The following is a 24,658-nucleotide window of genomic DNA, read 5'->3' on the forward strand; positions in this document are numbered from 1 at the left end:
GCTCATTTTGCAAAAAAAAAAAAAAAAAAAATACAGAAATGCATATGGACCTAAAGAGCCAATAAAATTTTGAAAAAGAAGAATACATTTGGAAGATTCACACTTACTGATTTCAAAACTTATTCAAAGCTATACAAATCAAGACTGTGTGGTACAGGTAAAAGGACAGACATAAAGGTCAATGTATTTGAATTCAGAGTCCAGAAGTAAACCTACACATATATGGAAAATTGACATTTGACAAGGGTGCCAAATCCATTCATGGGGGAAAGAATAGTCTCTTCAATAAATAATCCTGAGAACACTGGATATTCACATGCAAATGAATAAAGTGGGACCCCTACCGCACACTGTATACAAAAATTAATTAAAAATTGATCAAGGATCTATACATAAGAGCTAAGATAATAAAACTTTTAGAAGAAAACATAAGGACAATTTTTATGGTCTTGAATTAGGCCATCAGATGACATCAAAAGCACAAGCAACAAATGAAAAAATAGATAAGTTGGAGTTACCAAAATTAAAAACTTTTGTGCTTCTGTTTGGCCGTTAATCAACAACTTAAACATAGAATTACCACATGACCTAGCAATACCATTCCTAGATACAGACCTGAGGGAACTGAAAACATGTTTACACTAAAACTTATAAATGATATTCTACAGCACTGTTATTTGAAATAACTGAAAGGTGGAAACAATGCAAATGTCCATCAGCTGAAGAATGGATAAACAAAATGTGGTATATCCATACAATAGAATATTATACAGCCAGACAAAGTTTTGATTCATGTAATAACATGCACAAATTTTGAAAATGTTATGCTAACTGAAAGCAGCCAGACACTATAAAAACAGTCTGGAAATAGATAATGCTAACGGTTGCAAAATTTTGTGAATAAACTAAAAGCCAGTGAAGTATAAACTTCAAAAAGGTGAATTTATGCTATGAGAAATTACCTCAATTTTAAAAATAAGAAAAAGGCTGCACATCTATAAGCATCTCAGGAAGTTAGAAAGTGAACAGTAATCTAAAAATAACAAAAAAAGAAATAAAACAGCAGAAATTAATGGAAGACGAAATACCTATAAAAGAGGGATGCGATTGGAAGAATTAACACTGAAAAAATGTCCATAATACACAAAGCCATCTACAGATTCAATGTAATGTCTATCAAAATTCCAATGGCATTTTTCACAGAAATAGGTACTGGCATAAAAATAGACACACAGACCAATGGAACAGAATGAAGAGCCCAGAAATAAACCTGTGCATATACTGTCAACTAATATTTGACAAAGGAACCAAGAATGCTCAATGGGGAAAGGACAGTCTTTTCAATAAATGGTGATGGGAAATCTGGATAATCACATATAGAACAATGAAATTGGACCCCTATCTCATACCACTCAAAAAATTGACTTGATATAAAGACTTAAACATAAGACTTGAAACCATACAATTCCTAGGAGAAAAGATAGGGAAAAAGCTCTTTGACACTGGTCTTGGCAACAATTTTTTGGATATGACACCAAAAGCATAAGCAACAAAAACAAAAATAAACAAGTGGGACTATGTCAAACTAAAAAACTTCTGCACAGCAAAAGAAACCATCAACAAAATAAAAAGGCAACCTAAAGAATGGGAGAAAATATTTGGAAGCTATATATCTGATAAGAGGTTAATATCCAAAATATATGAAGAACTCATATAACTCAGTAACAGAAAAAGCCAACAATCTGATTTAAAAATGGGCAGAGGAACTGAACAGACATTTTTCCAAAGAAGATATCCAACAGCCAACAGGTACACAAAAAGATGCTCACCATCATTAATCAGCAGAGAAATGCAAGTCAAAACCACAATGAAATATTAGCTCACACACATTAGAATAGCTATCATCAAAAAGAAAATAGATAAGTATTGGCGAGGATGTGGATAAAAGGGAATCCTTGTGCACTGCTGGTGGGAATGTAAATTGGTAGTCACTATGGAAAACAATATGGAGGATCCCAAAAAATTAAAAATAAGACTACTGTATGATGCAGCAATCCCACTTCTGGGTATATACACACAGGAAATGAAAACAGGATACTGAAAAGGTATCTGTACTTGCATGTTTATTACAGCATTATTTACAATAGTTAAGAGATGGAAACAACCTAAGTGTCCATCAACAGACAAATGGTTAAAGAAGATGTGGTATACAATGGAAAATAATTGAGCCATGAGAAAGAATGAAATCCTGCCATTTGTGACAATATAGATGGACATGGACATTGAGGGCATTATGATAAGTGAAATTAAGTCAGATGGAAAACAACACATACTGTATGATATGCCTTATATGTGGAATCTACAAAGCCAAACTCACAGAAACAGAGTGTAGAATGGTGGTTAGTAAGCACTGGGAGATGGAGGAACTGGGGAGATGTTGGTCAAAGGGGAAAAACTTGCAGTTATAAGATGACTATGTTCTGGAGATCTAACGCACAGCATTGTGATTATAGTTGATACTGTATTATATACTGCAAAGTTGGTAAGAAATAGGATCTTAAATGTTCTCACCACAAAAAAAGAAATGATAATTATTTGATGTAATGGATGTGTTAGCTAACACTAAGGTGGTCATCATATTGCAATACATAAATGTATTAACACATTGTACACCTTAAACTTACACAATGTTACATACCAATTATATCTCAATAAAAAAGATAAGCAACAATTTCAAGTTATTTGTATAAAAATGAATAAAATTAATGGAAAGTGATAAAAAATTCAAATATGCATATAAAATTCCTGTGAGGATTGAAGAAGAGACAATATTACAGATCCTATAGATAGTACAGAGATGTTAATAGAATATTATGAGCAATTATGTACAATCATTTTCAAAATTTAAAAGAAATGGACAAAGTCCCAGGAAATTACAACTGAATAAAACTGATAAAATGGTCCTATATTAATGGACTTCAATTTGTAATATTAAACTCTTTCAGAGAATAGAAAAAGAGGGACCATTCCTCTTACTCATTTTATGAGGCCTGCATAATGCTGATATAAAAATTTGACAAGGTCATTAAAAGAAAATTACAGCTCAGAATCTCTCATGAACAGAGTTAGAAACATCTTTTAAAACATAATATGGTATATTATGCTTTATCCCATGATACATAAAATAGATAACACAAAATAATGACCAAGTTGGGTTTATTTTATGAATGGAACGTGGTTTGGTATTTGAAAATCAATGTATTTCAATCACCACATTAGCAGAATAAAGGAGTACTATCATATAATGTCAACAGATACAGAAAAAGCATTTGATAAATACTCAACAGCCATTATAATAAAAAGTCATAGAAAACTAAGAATAAAAGGAAATTTGCTTAGTTTGATGAAGACTATTTATGAAAAATTAATAGCAAAATCCCCACAATTGTAAAATATTGAAAATTTTCTCAATTTTGATAAAACAGATAAGAAAATGCCAGCTCTCACAAGTTATTTTCAATATCATACCAGATGTTGAAGCCAGATAACTGACAGTGCTATAACCTAAGAAAAAGAAATAAAAGACATTATATGATTCCAAAAAAATCTACAGATAAAATATTAATGTCATTTTAGAAAAGTTGCTAGATAGAAGGTAAATATATAAAAATCAATTTTATTTCTATACATCTGCAGTAATTAGAAAGTAAAATGTAAAAAATATAATTTGCCAATGGATCCAACATTATTATACATCTGGGAATAAATCAACAAAATATATGCATAACCTCTACAGAGATAACTATAAAACATCATTAAAAAATTAAGGAATACCTAAAAAATTGGAGGAATATATGTTGTTTACGCATTTACACATCAAAATTCTAATGCAGGGGTCAGTAAACAATGGCCCACAGGCTAAATCCTGTTGTTGCATGGCCTTGAGCTAAGAAGGCTTTTCATGGACAATTACAATCAATTTGACGATAGAGAACAGTAACTTGGAACCCAATTAAGCAAAATATTACACACACGGCCAATAGATTTCAATGCATTCTTCTCTTTAGTAGATCTGTATTATAGAAAAAAAAGTGTACTCAATCATTATTGTTATATTTTGATATCTATAAATACCAGTTTGTGAAATTGTGTCTTCTCTCATTACATCAATATCTACATAATATCCTTCATTTTATCTCATGGCTTGCAAAGTCTAAAATATTTGCTAACCTCTGATGAAGAAAATTCATCTCTCCCAAAATTGGATACAGGTTCAATGCAACCTCAATCTAAAATGAAGGGATTTTTCTTTTCAATTGACAAGATGATGCTACAATCTACATGGAAATGCAAAGGGTCCAGAATAGCCAAATCAATCTTAAGGAAGAACAAAGTAAACAACTTAGACTACTAGATATCAAGACTTAATAAAGCTACAATAACTAAGACAAAGGGGTATTGGCAGTAGTATAAGGAGAGCAGAGGAACAAAATAGAGTCTAAAAACAGACCCGAACACATATGGATGCTTGATTTATGACAAAATTGGCACTGAAAAATGGGGTAGCAAAGGATAGTATTTTAAACCAACAGTGCTGGGTCAAATGAATACTTACGTGGGGGAAAAAACATATATACTTAAAAAAATGTTTTTAATGGATTATAGACTTAAATGTGAAAGGAAACCAAACAAATTTCTAGAAAATAATAAAACGATCGATTTAACTTTAAACAGTTTAAAATGCACTCAATAGAAAAGTAAGAATGATTAAACCAGACTATATTAAAATTAGCAGCCTTTCATTATAAAAAGATATGAGAGAATAAAGAGACAAGCCACAGGATGGAAAAAAACACTTACCCATATCTAGAATATAAAGAACTCCTAACAAACCAGTAAGAAAAAGACAATGCAAAATAAAAATTGACAGAAGCCACCAATGTTCTTGCATGGCCTTGAGTACGAATGGTTTTTATGTTTTGATGATAGAGAACATTAACTTGGAAGCAATAACCCCTCTCACAGGAGGTTATCCAAATGACCAATAAAAAGAAATGCAAATTAAATCCACATGAAAATAGTACTTCACAGTCACCACAAAGACTGACAAAACCAGTTGACGGAGAGGATGCAGAACAACTGGAACACACAGCTGTTAGGACTCTAAATTCATAAATTCACTGCTTTAGAAATTGTCTGGCATTATCAACTAAAGGTGAATGAATGCATACCAAATGGTCCAGCAGTTCCATTCCCAGATATATAGCCAACATAAATGAACAATATGTACACTAAAAGATCATGGCTACTCAGGAATTCACTATATTATTCTCTCTTCTCTTGGCTGTTTTAAAAACCCATAATTAAAGTTAAAAAATACAAAGTTATGAGATAGAATTCTGTTGCTTCTAATTAGGCAGCTTTCAGCGCCACATAGTCTGGATGAGGTTATTATATCCCAGGACTAGAGCTCTTAATTTCAATGATTTATCTTGACAGTTGCAATTCAAGATGAACTAGAGTTGAAGCTGTGTCTAAACAAGATAAAATGATCTCCTGAAATATGGTACGGAGCTACTAGTAATCAAAGAAATGTAAATTGAAGCAGTAACGAGGTACCATTTTGGCTTATCAAATTGGCAAAGATTTTTTTAAATAGCAATATTCAGTGCTGCCTAGAGTTTAGCAAGACATGCATACTCGCTTACTGATGGTGAAAGCATAATTCAGTACAAACATTCTGGAAAGTAACATGGCAACACAATTAAAGAATCTGAAAAATATTCAAATTTGTTGACCCAATCATTGCATTTCTAAAGATTTAGTCTTTGGAAATGATAAAATTGTGGACAAATGCTGATGAATAAGAATGTTCATTTCCGCTTTATGGACAATAATGAGATATTATAAACTCTCAAGAGGTTAAATTCCAAGAAATAGCTAGATGATTTACGATACAGCTATTTAGCACCAAAGATAACACTTCAGAACAGTGATTATGAATCCTAACATGATAGAGGAACACACTCCTAACAACAGGAGAGCTCAATGCAGATGTGATTCTTAGAAAGGACTAGAGAAGGGGGAGGGGAACTTGTTTTTTTAATATCCTTGCTCCCATTGAGAATAACAATTTTAGAAAAATGTCTAATGATGAGGGGTAATTTTTACATAATAGGGTTGAATTTTTAAAAAGCTACCAACAAAATTGTACATGCACCATAGTATTAATGGCATACATATATATATGCACAGAAAAAAAGGCTTGGAAGGAAATAAACAAAAGTTGTGGGACACGTACACACACAGGCACACACACACTTTTTAATAGTTCTGACTGTGGAGACGAAACTGGATCAATTTAAGTTTTCTGAGATGCCTGATCTCAACTATCCATTATAGCAGATGCCTTAAACAAAATTCTTATGCTCAAAGACGAGAAATTTGGTAAAGGAAATGGAAAAAGATTTGTCTTGGGTTCAGCAGAGCTTCAAAGACCATGCATACCTACTGGAATGTGAGACAGACTGCAGCCAGAATTTGAAGAGTCATGTACCCCTACAAGTTACTTACAATAGCAAAAAGAAAAGAAGGGCTTGACGTCCTCCTGGCAATGTAGTTAATATGCAGGAAGACGTTAAGGAGTAGGAGGAGGGTGAAACCACATATGTGCTATATATATCACACATGCACACACACATTATAATGCGTATAATGGACATATGGCCAAACGGGTATTCTAAGTTCATCTCTTGAGAAATCACAAGAAGAGAAAGCTGAGAAGTGTAAAATGCAAAGACAAAAGAAACTAAGAGCGCTGGCAGCTGAATGAGACAAGGAGAAATTGTGAATAAACACTCAATAGCAGAAAAAAACTTCCCACTAGAGGATTAAAAAAGCAACAGTTATTTACACTTCAGAAAAGCAAAGGAGTAATATGAAGCACTGTTTTTCCATCCTTTGGAGGTTGGAAGAGATTGGCAAGACGTGGCTCCACTGGCATTTTGAATGGGACAGTTTTCAATGTGAAAATGACCTGTGCCTGAGAACCACCAATACAAGAAAAAGGAAACAAATGAGAATAATAACAATAAAAAAACGATGATTAATAAGGGATACAGAATGTAAAGAATAAAAACAAAATCAAAATAAATGAAAGAGAATAAGTAAATGGTAAGGTTTCTAGAGGAAGAAAGAGCCTACAAAATCACAGGGCTGCTCTTTCTGCTTTCCACATGGGAGAAGACCTATACTGAGAAGTCTAAGGTCACCAGTAGAAGGTGAATGAGAGAGGTAATCTAACCACAGAAAAGTCAAAAGAAGTCAGAGAAATATGTCATAAAAATCACTAAGCAGGGGCTGGCCCCGTGGCCGAGCGGTTAAGTTCGCGCGCTCCGCTGCAGGCGGCCCAGTGTTTCGTTCGTTCGAATCCTGGGCGCGGACATGGCACTGCTCATCAGACCACGCTGAGGCAGCGTCCCACATGCCACAACTAGAAGAACCCACAACGAAGAATACACACCTATGTACCGGGGGGCTTTGGGGAGAAAAAGGAAAAAATAAAATCTAAAAAAAAAAAAAAAAAAAAAAAATCACTAAGCAGAAGATCATGTTATAGTCTACACCAGGGTGCATACACACACACTCATCACTGAAGCAACACATTGACTTGGATGTCCGAGGAGACTGACAAAAAAGTACAATCTCTGGCAACATTCCTTCAGGCAAAGTCTATCCATCATCCTGCAGCAGACACAAACAGATAGAAACACACAGACCCAAAGTGTGCAGAAGATGGTATGAGGAAGATATTGCAATATAGCTAAAACATATTTCACATAACTATTGAAACAAAGTAAATTTGAAAGGAATATGCGGCAGCCAGAAACCATACATTCCTAAAATCAATTAACTCCTATACATCTATTTCTCCAGAAATATTACTTTAACAATTCACAAGTTCAAGTCTCAGATGTTATATACTAAAGGCTGCCTTCCTAGGGAACTAACTGTCCAAACACAAACACTTTGTAGTCTAGGAACGTTCAGATTGTTTTTAACCCACCAATTAACTTCCCTGTGCCTAAGCCTGGATCTGCAAAAGAAAAAATCCAAAAAACGAAAACCAAAACAACCCCAGACTCATTAGAAGGTGACTCAGTCCTTGAAGTAAGCCTATAAAGTTGCCTCCCTGGAAAGCTTATTAGTGACAAGATGTGCCTGTGTATACAGCACTCTACCTCATGTCTGACTCCTAAGAAAGTCAACCTGGCATGATAGCAAGATGAGCTGGAAGAAGAAGGAAAGACGGAACTTGCTACACAAACACTAAAATGCCAAAACTTAAGCTTTCATCCAAAATTTTTACTTATCTAATTTGCAGTATTTACCAAATAATACACAAAACGGACATATAATCAAAAGGGTACTTTAAGTTCATCTCTTGAGACATTCCTATGGCAACATAGACAAAATGAAAAAGGAAAATTAAATGGATAAAGCTGGCTAAAAAAATATAATGAAACAGCCTGTGACCATGAATTGGACCTAGCTGCCTGCTGGAGCACACGAGCAAAAATAACCACCTACTCAAGAAGAGCCTGCAAACAACAACTCCAAAAGACGTGTGGAAATCTAACACTCCAGAAAGACAGCCAACACGTTCTATAATTAGAAGATAAATTTCAGTCAAAGAAAAATTAAAGTGATAGAACAGGCAACTTTAAGAGATAAACAGAAGAAATGACTTCATAAAGATGGCAACTTTCCCAAATTAACCTACAAATTAAATGCAACTTCAGCCAATATCCCAAAATTCTGTGTGTGTGAAAATTGATAAACTGATTCTAAGATAAATATGAAAATGTATTAAGGGGCTAAGAATAAGCAAGACAATTTTGAAAAAGAACAATTTTGAAGAAGTAAGAGGGGTCTTTTGTGCTAAATATCAAGACTTATTATAACACTATAGTAACTTAGTGCAGTAATGCAAGAAAATAGAAAAATTAACCCATATAACACAGTAGGAAGTTCAGAAACATCCATGAATATATGAAAACTTGATTACAACAGGCAGCCATTATAAATCATGGGCTAGAGATTGAATTATTCAACAACTGATGCCGGTTCAATCAATAATCCATATGGGGTAAAAGAATCTCTGTCTCATACAATAGTTAAAAAAATAAATATAGATAGATATGCACACATATACATATGTGTATGTGTCTACAGGTATACTACTTACAGAAAGAGATCTTAAATCCTTAATAAAAAGCATTTGTTGGGAACAGCCCAACGGCGTAGTGATTAAGTTTGCACGCTTTGCTTCGGCAGCCCAGGTTTTGCAGGTTTGGATTCTGGGCACAGACCTACACACTGCTTATTAACCCATCCCATGGCAGCATCCCACAAACAAAAAAGAGGAAGACCAGCACAGATGTTAGCTTAGCGACAATCTTCCCCAAGCAAAAAGAGGAAGACTGGCAACAGATGTTAGCTCTGGGCCAATCTTCCTCATCAACACACACACACACACAGACACACAAAAATTTGTAAATCAATGAAAATCACAAACATCTCAAAAGAAAACAATAATGAAGAACCAGAACAGATATTTCGCAAATAAAAATATCACAATTTTTTTATATCACAAATAACTAAATATACATTAGAACAACAGGCATTTGAAAAAAAAATGTTCTGAGTAGCAATGTTCATAACAGACAGAAATTGGAAACAACCTCAATGTTCATCAACAGTTGAATGAATTTAAAAATTTCTGTGACATGTTTACAGTGGAATTCTGCAGAGCAATGAAAAGAAATTAATTATTGCTATATACATAACATGGATAAATTTGATAGACATAACGCTACTAAAGAAGTTAGACCAAATAAAAGAGTACACATTGAATAATTCAGAATATCTGTTACTTTTGGGGGTGGGGAATGGTGGAGAAGGAGCATGAAAGAGGACTTTAGGGTGCTAATTATACAGGTAAATTGACTTTATAAAAATTCATCAAGCTGTACATTTAGGATTTGTATACTTTAATGATGTATGTTATACTTAAATAAAAGGAAAACTAACATTAAAAACAAGAACATAAAAGAGTACATAAAATAACAGCTTTACTATTTATAAAGCTGACTAACGGGCAAAAGAATATAACTCAAGCAGTACAAGGATTTAGTTTAACTTGAGCAATATATGTGTTTAGTGTAATGACAGTATTTTAAGGATTTAATTAAATTAATTAAATTTACTTTTAATTTAATTTAAAAAATTAAAAAAAGAAATATTAATATCTGAAGTTGGTAAGAGTGTGCAGAAATGACAAGACTATATGATACAAACTTACTAAAGGGCAAATCTAGCAATACTTATTAAAAACCTTTATAACTGTAATCTATTCTAGAATTTATTCTAAGTAAATAATCAGAAATATGAGCAAAGATGTGCATAGGTTTTCACAGAGATACTTAATAGTAGACAAGTCAAGAAAATAATGGGAAACCCATTTGATGAATGACTATGTGGCAGTTAAACTTGATGTAATAGAATACTTATATAAAGGATCATGATACAGCCCTAAGCGAAAAAAATCAAGAACATAAGCCTCTACTTTAGGAAAGCAGAGAAAGCAATTAAGCCTAAACCATGTAGAAGAAAAGAAAAATAAAAATTAGAGCAGAAATCAATGAAAGCAAAAACAGAAAACCAATAGAGAAAAATCAACAAAATCAAAACTTAGTTCTTTGAAGAAAAAATAAAAAATAATTAAAATTGATAAACCTCTTCCCAGGATAACCAAGAAAAAAACAGGAAAGACATAATTTTCCAATATCAAAAGTGAAAAGAGGGATCAGCCCTACTGATCCTATGGCCAATAAAATGATAATAAAGGAATACTACAAACTATGCCCACGAATTTGATAACAGATGAAATGGACAAATTCCTTGAACACAAATGCACACAAGAAGAAAGAGATCATCTGAATAGGACTTTGTATATTAAAGAAACTGAATCAATAATTCTTTAACTTCCAAAACAGAAAGCAGTAGGCTTTCTGTTGGGTTCCATCAAAGATTTAAGAAAGAAATGATATCAGTTCATCACAATCTCTTCCAGAAAAGAGAAGCAGAGGGGACACTTCCCAACTTATTCTATGAGGCTAGCATTATCCTAATACCAAAACCAGACAAAGGCATTTAAAAAATAAATGGAGAGATTCTTCTGTGTTCATGAATTGGAAGACTCAATACTGTTAAGATGTCATTTCCTTCCAACTTGATCTATGATTCAACACAATCTCAATCAAAATCTCAGCAAGTTACTTTGTAGACACTGACAAACTGATTCTAAGGTTTATACAGAATGGTAAAAGAAGAGCCAACACAACAATAAAGAACAAAGGTGAAAAACTCACACTGCCCATTTTCAAGACTTACTATAAAGCTACAGTAATTAAGACAGTATAGTATTGGCAAAAGAAGACACACAGATCAAAAAATAAGCAAGAAATGGAGCTACACAAATATAGTCAACTGATCTTTGACAAAGGAGCAAAGGCAATCCAACAGAGAAAAGATAATCTTTTCAACAAAATGGTGCTAGAATATTTGGACATCCATATTAAATTAAAAAATTAATGAACCTAGACACAGACCTTACACCCTTCACAAAAATTAATTGAAAAGGGATCATAAACGTAAATGTAAAATGCAAACCTATGAAACTTCTAGAAGAAAACAGAAGAAAATCTATCTGACTCGGTTTAGTAATGAATTTATAGATCCAACATCAAAAGCACAATCTGTAAAAGAAAAAAATTGGCAAGTCTGATTTTATTAATACTAAAAACTTCTGTTCCTAGAAAGATGCTGTTAAGATAATGAAATACAAATCAGACTGAGAGACAATATTTGCAAGACACATATCTGATAAAGACCTTGTATTCAAAATACACTAAAAACTCCTGAAACTCAACAACTAAAAAGACAAACAAAAAACAACTCCATTAAGAAACTGGCAAAAGATTCGAACAGACTACTCAAGAAAAAGATATATAGACGGCAAATAAACATTTTAAAAGATGCTCAACATCATTTACCATTAGAGAATTGCAAATTAAAACAACGAGATACCACTATGTGGCTATTATTAGAATGATGAAAACTAAACAACTAACAATACCTAATGCTGGGTAGGATGCAGTGCAAAGGAAACTCTCCACTGCTGGGGCAAATGCAAAATGTTACAGCCACCCTCGAAGACAGCTCAGCAGTTCGTTATAAAGTTAAACATAGACTTATCATCAATCCAGCAATGGAGTTCTTAGGTATTTACTGAACTAATTTGAAACTTACGTTTACCCAAAAACCTGTATGCAAATGTTTATAGCAGCTTTATTCATAATCACCAAAAACTGGAAGCAACCAAGACATCCTTCAACAGGCAAAGAGATCATCTATGGTATATTCATACAATGAAATCTTAGTGATAAAAAGAAATGAGCTATCAAGCCATGAAAAGACATGGAGGAACCTTAAATGTATACATGTAAGTGATACAAGCCGGTCTGAAAAGGCTACATACCATATGATTCCAAATATATTACACACTGGAAAATACAAAACCGCAGAGAGAGTAAAAAGATCAGTGGTTGCCAGGGATTTGGGGGAGGTGGGGACAACTGCACAGGGGAAGCACAAGGGATTTTTTAGGGCAGTGCAATTGTTTTATAGGATACTGTAATGTTGCATAGATGACACTATACGCATTAATCAAAATCACAGAACTTTATAGTACTAAAGGGAACCTTAATGTTTACAAACTTTAGCTCTGTGGTCTTCCTCCCAAAAACTCATAACCGCAGTCAAATCATGAGAAAAACGTGACAAATCCAAATCATGGGACATTCTACAAAATACCTGAACAGTATTCCTCAAAACTCTCAAGGCATCGAAAACAAGTCAAGTCTGAAAAAAGAACCAGCCAAGAGAAGCATATGAAGACTACTAAATGTAACGTGGTATACTGGATAAGAACCTGGAACAGAAAAAGGAAATCTGAATAAAATATGAATTTAATGTATCAATATTGGTCCACTAATTATGACAAACGTACCATACAAATGTAACATGTTAATAACAGAGGAAACTGGGTAGGTGGGGGGAGAGAGGGTGCATATTGTTCTAAAATACAAGTTCATTAAAAAATAAAAATATGCTCAACTATTTATAATAATAAACAAATGGAAATAATCATCAATCAGGAAATAGTTAAAAAAAAAATGACAACATATCCATGAGATACGGTGCAGCTACTTAAAAGAATGAGGTAAAATTATTTGTATTCAAACAGAAAGTATTATATATTGATAATCAAAAAAGCAATTGTAGGCAGTATGTAAGGCAAGATCAAACTTGCATTTTTAAAAATTCAAGTATAGTTTGTATGGATAAAACATGCCAATTAAGATATTTCCTAAAGTAAACAGAGATCCCTTCTGGGGAGTGAGATTTAAGGAGAGAGCAAGTGGGGGTTCAAACAAGGCAGTTTTAAGTTTTCGTTTTTATACGTCTTACTTTTTATGAGAGTAAATATGACAAAGGAAATTTTTTCTTAAAAAGACAGATACTGGCTCAGCACAAGGTTGACATAAGGGAAGCCATACTGTAGAAAAGAAATCATATTTTAACTTTGAATGACCTCTCAGTAACTAACCTAGCTGGATGTGCACCCTTCAGGAAACATACACGCTCTGTAGATTTTATGGCCCCTCCTAGCTGGGATAAGTTCTTTTGAGTTCCCTAGGAATGTGACGACCCCTGGGCAGAGAGCCTATGCTGACAGCCATCATCAATGACAACTGAAAGATCTGGCTATAGGGCGTTGCTCCAGTCTCTGATGCATATCAGTAAAACAAAAGATTATCAAGAACTAAAACCAGATGCTTGTCCCACCTGAAGTACAGATGCTTCCCTGACCCAGAGACCAGCTCCCTATATAATTGGCCTCAAGTTTTTGTTCTCTAAGATGGTTCTTTTGGACATTAGTTAGCCATCTCCACCTTTCCTAGAAAGCTGTAATAAAACCCTTTCTCTCCCACCACCTTGCCTCTCAACTACTGGCATGTCATGATGGGCAGATGACTGTTTCCACCTTGAGAGGTAACAAGACTACAAAATAGTATATACTGTACTTTAAAAATACGGGTATGGGTGCATATACATATACACACACACACACACATAAACACAGGATTAAAAACATACATTCAGTACGCATTGCTTTGGTAATTTAAGCAAAATGCCCGAGAAACATAAGACAAACATCATGTAGCAACTATAAGTGTGAATTAAGAGAAAAAATGAGTTCCTCCTGGTGAAGAGTGATTTGGAGATGGCAGTGCTAATAAGGAGAATGAGGACAGGGAAGAAAGCAGGCTTGAAGAGAGACAAGTTCATTTTCACTCATTTGGATGCCAAAGTGCCAGGAAAGCAACTGGTGAGTAAGTCTAGGAGGCACATTCAGTTAGAAAACAGGAAACAGAGGGAGAACAAGACTGGGTGGTGGGAAGGGGAGGACAGAAGGGTATGTTCAAGCAAGATCATAAGAGAGAAAGCAAGCCTGAGGACTAAAGCTTGGGAAACACCTCCACTAGAGGATAAAAGGAGGAGAAGTCTAAAAGGGAAGAAGGCAGCAAAGAGCAAGAAAGAAATTGAGAAGAGTGAAGTGTTCTAAGAAACCAAGGAAGGAGAGAGTTTCACGAAGAAAATGGTGGTAAGTAAGGTGAAACAGTTCAGGAAAACCAAGTAGGAAGCAGTTTTAGATGTGGCAATTAGCGAGCAAAGCCTCAGAAGAATAGTTTCCAAACATCCTAATGGTGGGTCTAATCCAGGGGTCACAAACATTTTCTGTTTTAGGCTTTGAAAGCTAAATGGTCTCTGTGGCAACTACTCCCCTCTGCCAGTACAGCAGGAAAGCAGCCACAAGCTATATGTAAACAAGAAGCCTGGCTGTGTTCCAATAAAACTTTATTTACAAAAACAGGTGCAAGTCCAATTAGGACCCTGAGCTATAGTTTCCCAACCCCACACCAGTCTCTACCATTCCTACTGAGAAATAACTGCTTTCAGATTCTGCCTCTAGACACAGTAATCCCTCCTCAGTCACCACTTCCTTGTTTCTACCACCTGTAGATTTACTCCTGTATCTATTTTCCCTAACTGTGAACATTCAACTGAGAATGTAGAGGGAGTTTTAATCGCCACTATTGGAAATGTTAAAAAAAAAAAAGAGAGATCTAGGCATTAGTAAGAGAAGAAAGGATAGAAAATAAAAGAGAGAGCAGTGGAGGTTTTTGGATTATAGTCATGAGTAAGAACTAAAGGGACAAAACAAACCCAGGCCCTAACAATGCACTCTGGAACCTATTAGGAGGAGAGGAACAAGCAGGATTAGGGTGTCCCACTAAATTCTGGTGAGGTCTGGTGTAAAGTTACCATGGATTGGCACTAAAGGTAGCTACCTATATGTGTCAAGAAGCACATTTTAAAATATGATAAACTAAATGGGTTAAACAATATTTACTCCCAGGCTTTTAACTTCAAGCATCAAATTCTCCGCCTTTCTTGAACCAGAGTGGAACCTGAAAGTCAACAATTTAGTCATGGCTCAGACAGAAAACAAGATCAAAGGCTTTATTTCTATGTGCAAACACAGAACAAGACAAATTTATAATTATCATGCGGTCACTGCAGGGAGTCTGAAGATGTTACTGCAAGCAAGGAACAGAGAAGTAGAAATTAATTGAAGAACACCCATTACTAATTTAAAGATATGAAAAATGTTATTAATATTCTCTGTATTCAATATGATTTCCTCTGTCCTTTTATTTAATGAACATGGTATTTACAAGGGCTTTCACTGATTCACTGTAATTCCCAACTTCAGCCTAAATTTTCCTTCATATGTGCTAAATTCCTCAAACTTGACTTCTCCTACTATGTGGACCTTTTTAGAATATAATCTTTATGATTGGTAAAGAAACCACAATATTTAAAAAATGCAATTCCACTAAATAGGACCATCTAAAAAGATGGGTCAGAGGTGGTTTTGTGGACTGTACTTCTCTACTTCCCTCTTAGAGATTATGAGGAGTAAGATCTGGAAAATAAGGTGGTCTCCAGCCTTCCTCCCCATCCTTGCCCTCAGTCCCTACATCCTACCACCCCCAGAAACAGGCAACCAGGAGTCCAAAGATAACCACTGCCTTTCCTCTGGGAAAAATGGGGATGACACACTCTACTTGTAGGGTTACAAATATACAAATGGATCTACAACTGAAGGATTCTCCAGTTTCTTCAGTGTCTACCAGAGATTCTTCAAAGTATAAAAAGTCAAAAGACGATAATCTTCTCTCATGAGCCAGGAACAGGAAAAATAGAAATGCTCTTTAGGGTAACATAAAATGGAAGCTTCCTTCAATCACTGTACCAGGTCAGGGTCTCCCGAAATCTTGAGATGCGGTTCATAGTTAGAAGAAGATGACTGACATTTAATATAGGCAGAGAAGTGTTTTTGGTTGCCTTTTTTTTTTTTTCTTTTTTCACAAACTCCAAAGCTAGAAGACATCTCACCAGAAAGACTCTGAAACTGGTGGAAATAAACTCCAAGGGTTGTTCAATTCTATTTACATGGGTTTTTTTTAACCCTTCAAACTTGTCACAGGCAAAACACATTCTTCCCCCACTATGTGGCTGGATGAAATGAAGGTGCAATTGGCTGAATATAAATGTTGTTTATTTCAATCTAACATTTCAGACTATGAAGGAACTAATGACATAATTTTTTTATTCCTATGAAGGTGGCAAATAAGTATTTGCCACTAGCTTCTTATGCGCTACGTCAAAGGAGCAAGTTATCTTCACGTTGCCATAAATCAAACAGAACCCACAGTTTCCACTATCTTCATTTCCCTAATGCACTAATAAGGATCTTCAAATGTCAATTTGAGAAAGTACTTCCTTCTTTCTAGTTTTAGTAAGCAAAAGAAATTAGTTTCTGACCATTCTTTTCAATTTTCTTTTCCTCCAAACTCTTTTCATAAATCAAAAACAATGATTCTCATAAAAAGGTTCAATTCTAATCTCCAAAATGGCAATACCTAAGCTAAAATTTTTCAAATAAGGCTTGAGATGAATGGCCTTGACTGATTGCATTTGGAAGAATTAAAGAGGATGAACTCTCTGAGGAGGCAGGAAAAAATGCCCACTGGTCTCTTAGTGATGAGCGGCTGATGACTTCCTTGACACCCATTTGTGGCAGTAAGTTTCAATCATTGTTAACTCGAAACCACTTCTGATACACATGAAAATTTTCCTTTAATGCTATTTGAAATTTTAAAGTAAATATAGGTAAAAACAAGTTGAGAGTGGTGGTCATTTTTGAAAACATCTGTTCAAACCACCTGGGCACCCCTGGAGCATCCCCCCTCAAGCCTTTGCCGGGTGAAAATCCATGATCCCTGCACACGAGGACAAATAACTCTTCCTCTCAAATAAGCCTTATTAGGTGATCTTAGTTCCAATTTGGTGTCCAGGACTATCACTATTTTTTTTTAAATCTTACTAAAAATACTGTGCTGAAGGAGTATAAAGAATATTATTTATTTTTAATAACATATACATCACAGTAACTCAAGAATCCTGAGGCACTAATGAAATCACTATCCTAGAAATCAGAAATAAAACATACCTCTATCCAAGATAAATAAAGATCAAGTATCTCTTACATGTTCTTCTCTACCCACACGTTCATGTTCAAGCCTCCTCTACTTCAAACCAAGCAATAAATGACAGCCCCTAAACAAACCCCAAAGCCCTTCTGTCTCCCTCCAAGACCTCACTTGTTCTCTGTCCTTCTTGCAAACATTATACAATCTGCCTTCTGTCTCCACCAAACCATTGAGATTACTTTGGTAATGGGCATCAGTAATCTTTTATATGTCCAATATTTGGGAGTTTTCCCCCCAAAATTAATAGACTTCTTCTTTTACCTTATTTCCTTCTTCCTAATAGGCTTACTTTGCTGTTATTTGTCTAACATTTGAATTTAATGCTTAGTTCATTGATGGTAGATTGCTAGTTGCCAACCAATACCCATTCTCTCCCTGTCTTCCTTATAAGCAGAATGTCTGAACTATTTGGGGACAACAGTACACTCAGCTAAAAGAATAGATTTCCTAGCCTCCCTGACCAGGATATAGCTAAGGAACTAAGTCCTGGCCAACAAGACGTAAATGGAAGAGTTATGCAAATCATCTTAAAAGGAAGAAGATGTACCCTTCCTGTACCCATCCTTGCACTGCCTGCTCAAAATGAAGGCTGGAATGCCAAGATGATGGCTGGAGCTCTAGCAAACAGTTTGGACCACGGGGTTAACTTTAGAATGAAAGTCACATGTTGAATGCCAGAGGAGAAAGACAGGAACCTGGGTCTCTGATGACACTGTGAAGCCACTGTGAAGGAAAAATTCACTGTCTCTCCTTTACTCTCACACTACTACCACATTCACTATACTTCCAACCCCAGATCTGTGGGAGTTTTTCCCATACCAAGCAATTATGTGATACCAGCTGTATCCTATAATATGACTCAATTCTGACAGTATCTACCTGGAGACAGTGACAGATCTCACAGATTAAGGGCTCAGCCCCACAAGACTGCTCCCACCTCCACTTCGGATGCCAACTGCAAGTCCAGGTTGTTACCGTGCTGCTGATTGATGAGCTCTAAGTCAGAGATTCCCACGACCTCCTTGGGTTCAATTAATTTGGTAGAGCAGCTCACCGAGCTCAGAAAAACAGTTTACTTGTTTCTGTTAGTCCATTATAAAAGGATATGATAAAGGATACAGATGAACATCCACATGGAAGAGGGGTGTAGGGCAAGGTATGTGGGAAAGGGTGAGGAGCTCCCATGCCTTCTCCAGGTGCATCACTTTCCCTGCACCTCCATGTGTTTGGTGACCCGGAAGCCCCCTGAACCCTGTACCTTTGGAACTTTTATGGAGGTTTCATCATGTAGGCATGATTGATCACTAACTCAATTTCTAGCCCCCGTCTCCTTCCTGGAGGATATGGAATAGGGCTGTTAAATTCCAAGCTTCTAATCAAGGCTTGGTCTTTCTGATGACCAACCCCCAACCAGCAGCCCACCAAGAGTCAGCACATTAGAATAAAAGACACTCCTATCACCCAGGAAAGGAAATTCCAAGGGATTTAGCAGCTTTGTGTCAGGAACCAGGGTCAAAGACCAAATATTAGAACAAAAGATTTTCTTAGTGCTCTGATCACTTAGGAAATGACAAAGGTTTCAGGAGCTCTGTGCCAGGAAGTGGGGACACAGACCAATACATGTGTTTTCTATTATTTCACAGCCCTTGGTTCACCATATCAACTCTCGGTTCATCTATATTTGGGCTTCTGTGACATTAGAAGAAAAGGTATTTCTAACTTGATTATCCCACTCACTATTTGAGGATCTCTGTCATATGCAGCTAATCTGAATCCCAAGTGATACAGTTCACCATTGGTTCAATTCTGGATATTGTTATGTAGTATTCTGATTTTCACTATTTTACAAATACCTGTAATTGTAGTTTTGATGTTCTTTTACCTAATGAAAATTAAAAGTTATTCTTCTGAATTACCAAGTGATTGGGCTTTGTTTAAACTTTTATTGGTCTTGCCACATTGTGTTCAGTGGCCTATAACTGGCATATCTTCATTTATTTATTTTCTGTCTCTCCTACCAGAGAACAGGGGCCTTATGTCCCTTATTCACTAATTCCCAATGACTAGAAGAATCCTTACCAAATATAAGCACTCAATAAATATTTGCTGAACAAATTAACGTAGTCTGTGCAGTTTAGATCTTTTAAACATTTGTTTACAGTCCAGTATATGAAATTTCATCACACATAAGAGGGAATAATAATCAAAGTAAACATACAAGGGAAAATTGATAAATATTAGAGGAAGGCAATCCATCATTATTGGTAAATAACAGAGCAAGATTATATCACAGAATGGAAAAACACTTCCATTACAAAGGAGATGAAGTTACACATATAGTATGATTACAACTATGTACCCAAAACTCAAGATTATGCCTAAATAAGAACTAAAAACATAATAAAAGAGAATATAAGTAGTGCTTCCTTGAATACTATAAATTTGAAAAATGCAACTTAAAATATAGTAGGTAGCAGAAAGACAACCAGAAAAAAGGACCACAGGAAACACATATCCAATACATTTCAAGAGCCATCATATCACTGGTTAATTAAAAGTGATGAAACAGTAGTAACACAGGCATCTCCCAGTTAAGAGCATAATCTGTTCCTCAAATCTAATATTATGTATAAAAATGCTAAGTGAAGCATATTTCCCAATATTTTAAACGGGAAAAATTAAAATGTGTTACATATCAACTGAAAACCTCCAAAGACTTTCTTAAAACGAAACTAAAACAGGGTAAAATGCCCCCAAATGTAACAACTATTGTGTTAGTCTGTAAACACTACTTCTGATTTAACAACTGAAAGCAAACAAACAAACAAGGTTACCAGCAGCTGCTCAGTCAAGGAAAGTGGCCTTTCTCAGTGCTCAGAAGGAAATCCCCCTCAGACGACACCTGGAGAGCTTTTCAAATCATCTACACCTGAATCTGATGATTGTATTTGGCATGTCAAGACTTTTCTTGCATCTTGTTTTGTTTTGAAAGCCGTATTAAGTTTTGGAAAATAAATATAAATTTTGCCCTTGTAAATATCAATTGAAAACACTGTATTGAAAGACTTCTATGCTATATGAAATTTGGATATCAAAAACAAAAAGGTGTTCTACTTGGAAACCAATAACCTACAGGGAGATGGTCTGTGGGGTATGCCTGCATTTGGAAGAGATATCTTTTCCTACATCCTTCAGACAATCTGATGATATATGAACTGAAGGTCAAGAGTAGATAAAAACCTTACTAAGTTGGGGATAGCTAGATCTTTAAAACCATTTCTCATTTTTTGAGTTGTGTCACTACTATTCACTGTTATTCAAACCAAAATCTACTCAGGGTTGACCTTAATATACAGCAAGCTTCATGTAAAAGACACTTTCGCAAATGGAAAAACACTTTGGCGCTGAAAGTCATCCACCTAAAACAGACACTACTCTGTGTATTGGTTGTTTAGACCATCAATTTCTAGAAATTTCTACTGAATAAATTATCTAGTCCTACATTAATGAACTATATAGCATTACAGCAAACCTTAAAGATAAAATACAAATGTTCTTCTCTAATGTTATCATATTTTGTTTATTTTTAATGGAAACTGAAAAACATGTTAAAATAGTACCATGACCCCAGAGTTAAACAACTATTAGAATATTTTTGTTCAACACAGTTTTTAAGTTAAAAAGTATCTAATTACGACATACATTAAAAAATGCTTTATCAGGGGCCAGCCTGGTGGTGCAGCAGTTAAGTTGACAGATTCCACTTTGGCGGCCTGGGGTCCACCGGTTTGGATCCTGGGTGCAAACATGCCTGCTGTAGCAGGCATCCCACATATAAAGTAGAGGAAGATGGACATGGATGTTAGCTCAGGGCCAGTCTTCCTCAGCAAAAAGAGGAGGATTGGCAGCAGATGTTAGCTCAGGGCTAATCTTCCTCAAAAAAAAGAACAAAGGCTTTTTCAGCTTCAAATGACTGAGTGTTTTTAGAAGCACAGAATTATTTTAACAGATTTTTAAAAAATTCTGTGTTGTGGTAGGTACTATTAACCTGTGGATAGATTTTTAAGACCATTTGTCATTTTTTGAGTAGTATGGATCTGTTTTTTACCACAGTTGAGGAATCTGCTTCCCAACACTCTTGTCATTCCATCCCTCACCCCAGCCCACCACCTTGCTCTTGGATTCCAGTAGAACTGAATTAACAAGTCACTCATGCTTTTCCTATCTCCAGGCTCTGCTCCTGTTTCGCACTGGGAATGCACCTTAGGAATCAGTGGTAGCTCTCAAGGAGCACTGGGCAGCTGGGAGACGAGGGCTGGAGGGAAGCTTACTTTTAACTCCACATCATTCACATTTTCAGTTTATATCTGATGAGTGGATTATGCATTAAGTAATAACTGATGGTTAAGTCAGTTTAGCTGTCCCCTCTTGCAGGAAGCCTCCTCTGATCCCAGTGTCTCTCCTTATGCTCTTGTAGCCCTTGTGCATACTCCTACCCCAGCACTTGTCACCTCATACTGAAACTGTCGATTTTTCCCCAGAAGACTGCAATTCCTCTACGGCATGGACCACATCCTAGTTGTAATTATATCCCTGAGCCTAGAACAGAACTTGAAATATAATAAGCTCAAAGTAAGAGGTAGCTGAAATAAATACAGTAACAACAAAGTTTCCAAAATGTTGAGAATCATTTGTAACCAAAAATTATTCTAAGAGACAAATGATCACTATTTAAGTCCAAACTAATTTTATCAATAACAGCACTAACATTATTGAGCCATGTGCCAACCAGTGTACTAAGAGTTAGATATGTGTTACACCATTTAATCCTTAAACATAATCTGGCATGTTAGGAACTTCTCTTAACCTCACTTAGGTGGTGAAGAAGCAAAGGCTTTGCAGGAGTTCAGTAGTTTAGACAAGGTCACGTAGCTGGTATGATACCACTGTGGTGTCAGATATCTCCACTATGCTCACTTTCTGAGAGCTGGAAAGACCTCCTTGGGGTTCCAGTCAAATACTCTCTCTAAACACTAACTGCAAGAAAAACCACTGCCTGAAAGCTTCTAAAGGGTAACAAACCAATCAACCAACAAAATTAGAGATGGAATATGAAGGAAGTCAAGTTTCTCAGTAAACATTGTACCAAATGGTGACCAAATAACATGATTAAGGTGCTGCCCGGGTGGCGTAGTGGTTAAGTTCGCCCACTCTGCTTCCACGGCCCAGGGTTCACGGGTTTGGATTCTGGGCGCAGACCTACATACTGCTCATCAAGCCATGCTGTGGCTGCATCCCACATACAAAATAGAGGAAAACTGGTACAGATGTAAGCTCAGCAACAATCTTCCTCAAGGAAAAAAAAAAAGTTTAAGATGACCGATTACGAGCATAAGTCTTGGGAAATTATCTTATGTGTTGGTTAGAATATTTAGGAAAAACAACTATACGTAATGTTGAAGAAACACGAGCTCAAGATAAAAATGTTTGTACATGAGACAATTAACATGTTGTACTTTCCACAACCCTCCATGATCTGATTCACAAATTTCTGCTCTCTGCTAGGGGCTTTTTAGCTTCTATAGTACCTTCTCTGCTTTACACAAGCTTCAGTAATGACTGTTAATACTAGAAAGAAGAATATAAAACGGTATTTATAATTCTTTTCCCTAGAAAAATTATCTTCCCGGGGCAGCTTCTGATGGTTATCCTTTCTAAAAATAAGTAACACTGAAAGTGTACAAAGAGGATAAGAGCCAAAGATCTCCCTGCACCTCCAAACATTCAGATCATAAAGAACTCAACTGTGTGGCTGCACCATAATTTACTGGCTCTCTACTGAAGGATATTTCATTTGCTTCCAATCTTTTGCTATTATAAATAATGTCACAACGAATAATCTTGTATATACTCTACTCTATGTGGATGTAAGTATGTCTCAGGGTAAATTACTAAACATGAACCACTCGCTCAAAGGGCACATGCATTTTTATTTCGGTAGATACGATAAAATTGTCCTTCACAGATGAAGTTGTATCGATTTATATTCTCACCAGAGATGTATGAGAGGACATGTTTCCTCACTAATTTTTGTTTTGCTTATAAATATCTTCTTTTATTACAAAATTTGCACTTGACCCTAGGGCAGTTTTGAATTCAATATACTCATGGTAACTTGATTATCAATTGAAAATGCATTTATTTTAGTGATAGATCATAGGACCAAATAGAGTAACATAAAATGTATGTTCAGCTACAAAGTTTTTTTTTTAATTAAGCTTATGAATTTACAACCTTGTGAAATTTCAATTGTACATTATTGTTAGTCATGTTGTAGGTACATCACTTCACCCTTTGTGCCCTTCCCCAGCCCCCTTTCCCCTGGTAACCACCGAGCAGTTCTCTTTGTCTGTATGTTAACTTCCACCTATCCTCACTGATATTTTTATCTATATTTAAGGGCCATTTGTATTTCATTTTCCATTAAGGGTTTGTATCTTTTGCTTATTTTTCTATTGGTTTATCGGTCTTTTTCTTAATGATTGGTAGTAGTATTTTCATTAAGTTTAAAACAGTTTAGTACTTTTTAAACTTTACTAACTTTATTCGCTTTATTTTAAAATATAATTTAAAAATCTTTTTTTCAAACTGTCCCTATCCCAAAACACATCATTACATAACAGAAAAAATTCAAGGAAAGAAACGAAGGGCTTGACTAGTATTTTTTTTTTTTTTTTAAAGATTTTATTTTTTCCTTTTTATCCCCAAAGCCCCCCGGTACATACTTGTGTATTCTTCGTTGTGGGTTCTTCTAGTTGTGGCATGTGGGACGCTGCCTCAGCGTGGTCTGA

At 35.5% G+C, this 24,658-nt stretch overlaps 1 protein-coding gene across 11 annotated transcripts in view; it reads right to left on the bottom strand.

Annotated features, from left to right (window-relative positions):
- The window catches only part of LOC103558201 (S-adenosyl-L-methionine-dependent tRNA 4-demethylwyosine synthase TYW1), a 214,454-nt gene that overhangs the window by 56,698 nt on the left and 133,098 nt on the right, over nucleotides 1-24,658 (bottom strand). For 4 of the 11 annotated variants that reach the window (XM_070567822.1, XM_070567825.1, XM_070567823.1 and 1 more), the window contains one exon: nucleotides 3,529-3,564. The exons of the other annotated variants lie outside the window; for them this stretch is intronic. In XM_070567822.1, the coding sequence (XP_070423923.1) occupies nucleotides 3,529-3,564 (36 nt within the window). The remainder of the gene's footprint in view (nucleotides 1-3,528; nucleotides 3,565-24,658) is intronic. 11 annotated transcript variants of the gene reach the window in all.

Source organism: Equus przewalskii, chromosome 12 (assembly GCF_037783145.1).
Source record: "Equus przewalskii isolate Varuska chromosome 12, EquPr2, whole genome shotgun sequence".
Lineage (NCBI taxonomy): Eukaryota > Metazoa > Chordata > Mammalia > Perissodactyla > Equidae > Equus > Equus przewalskii.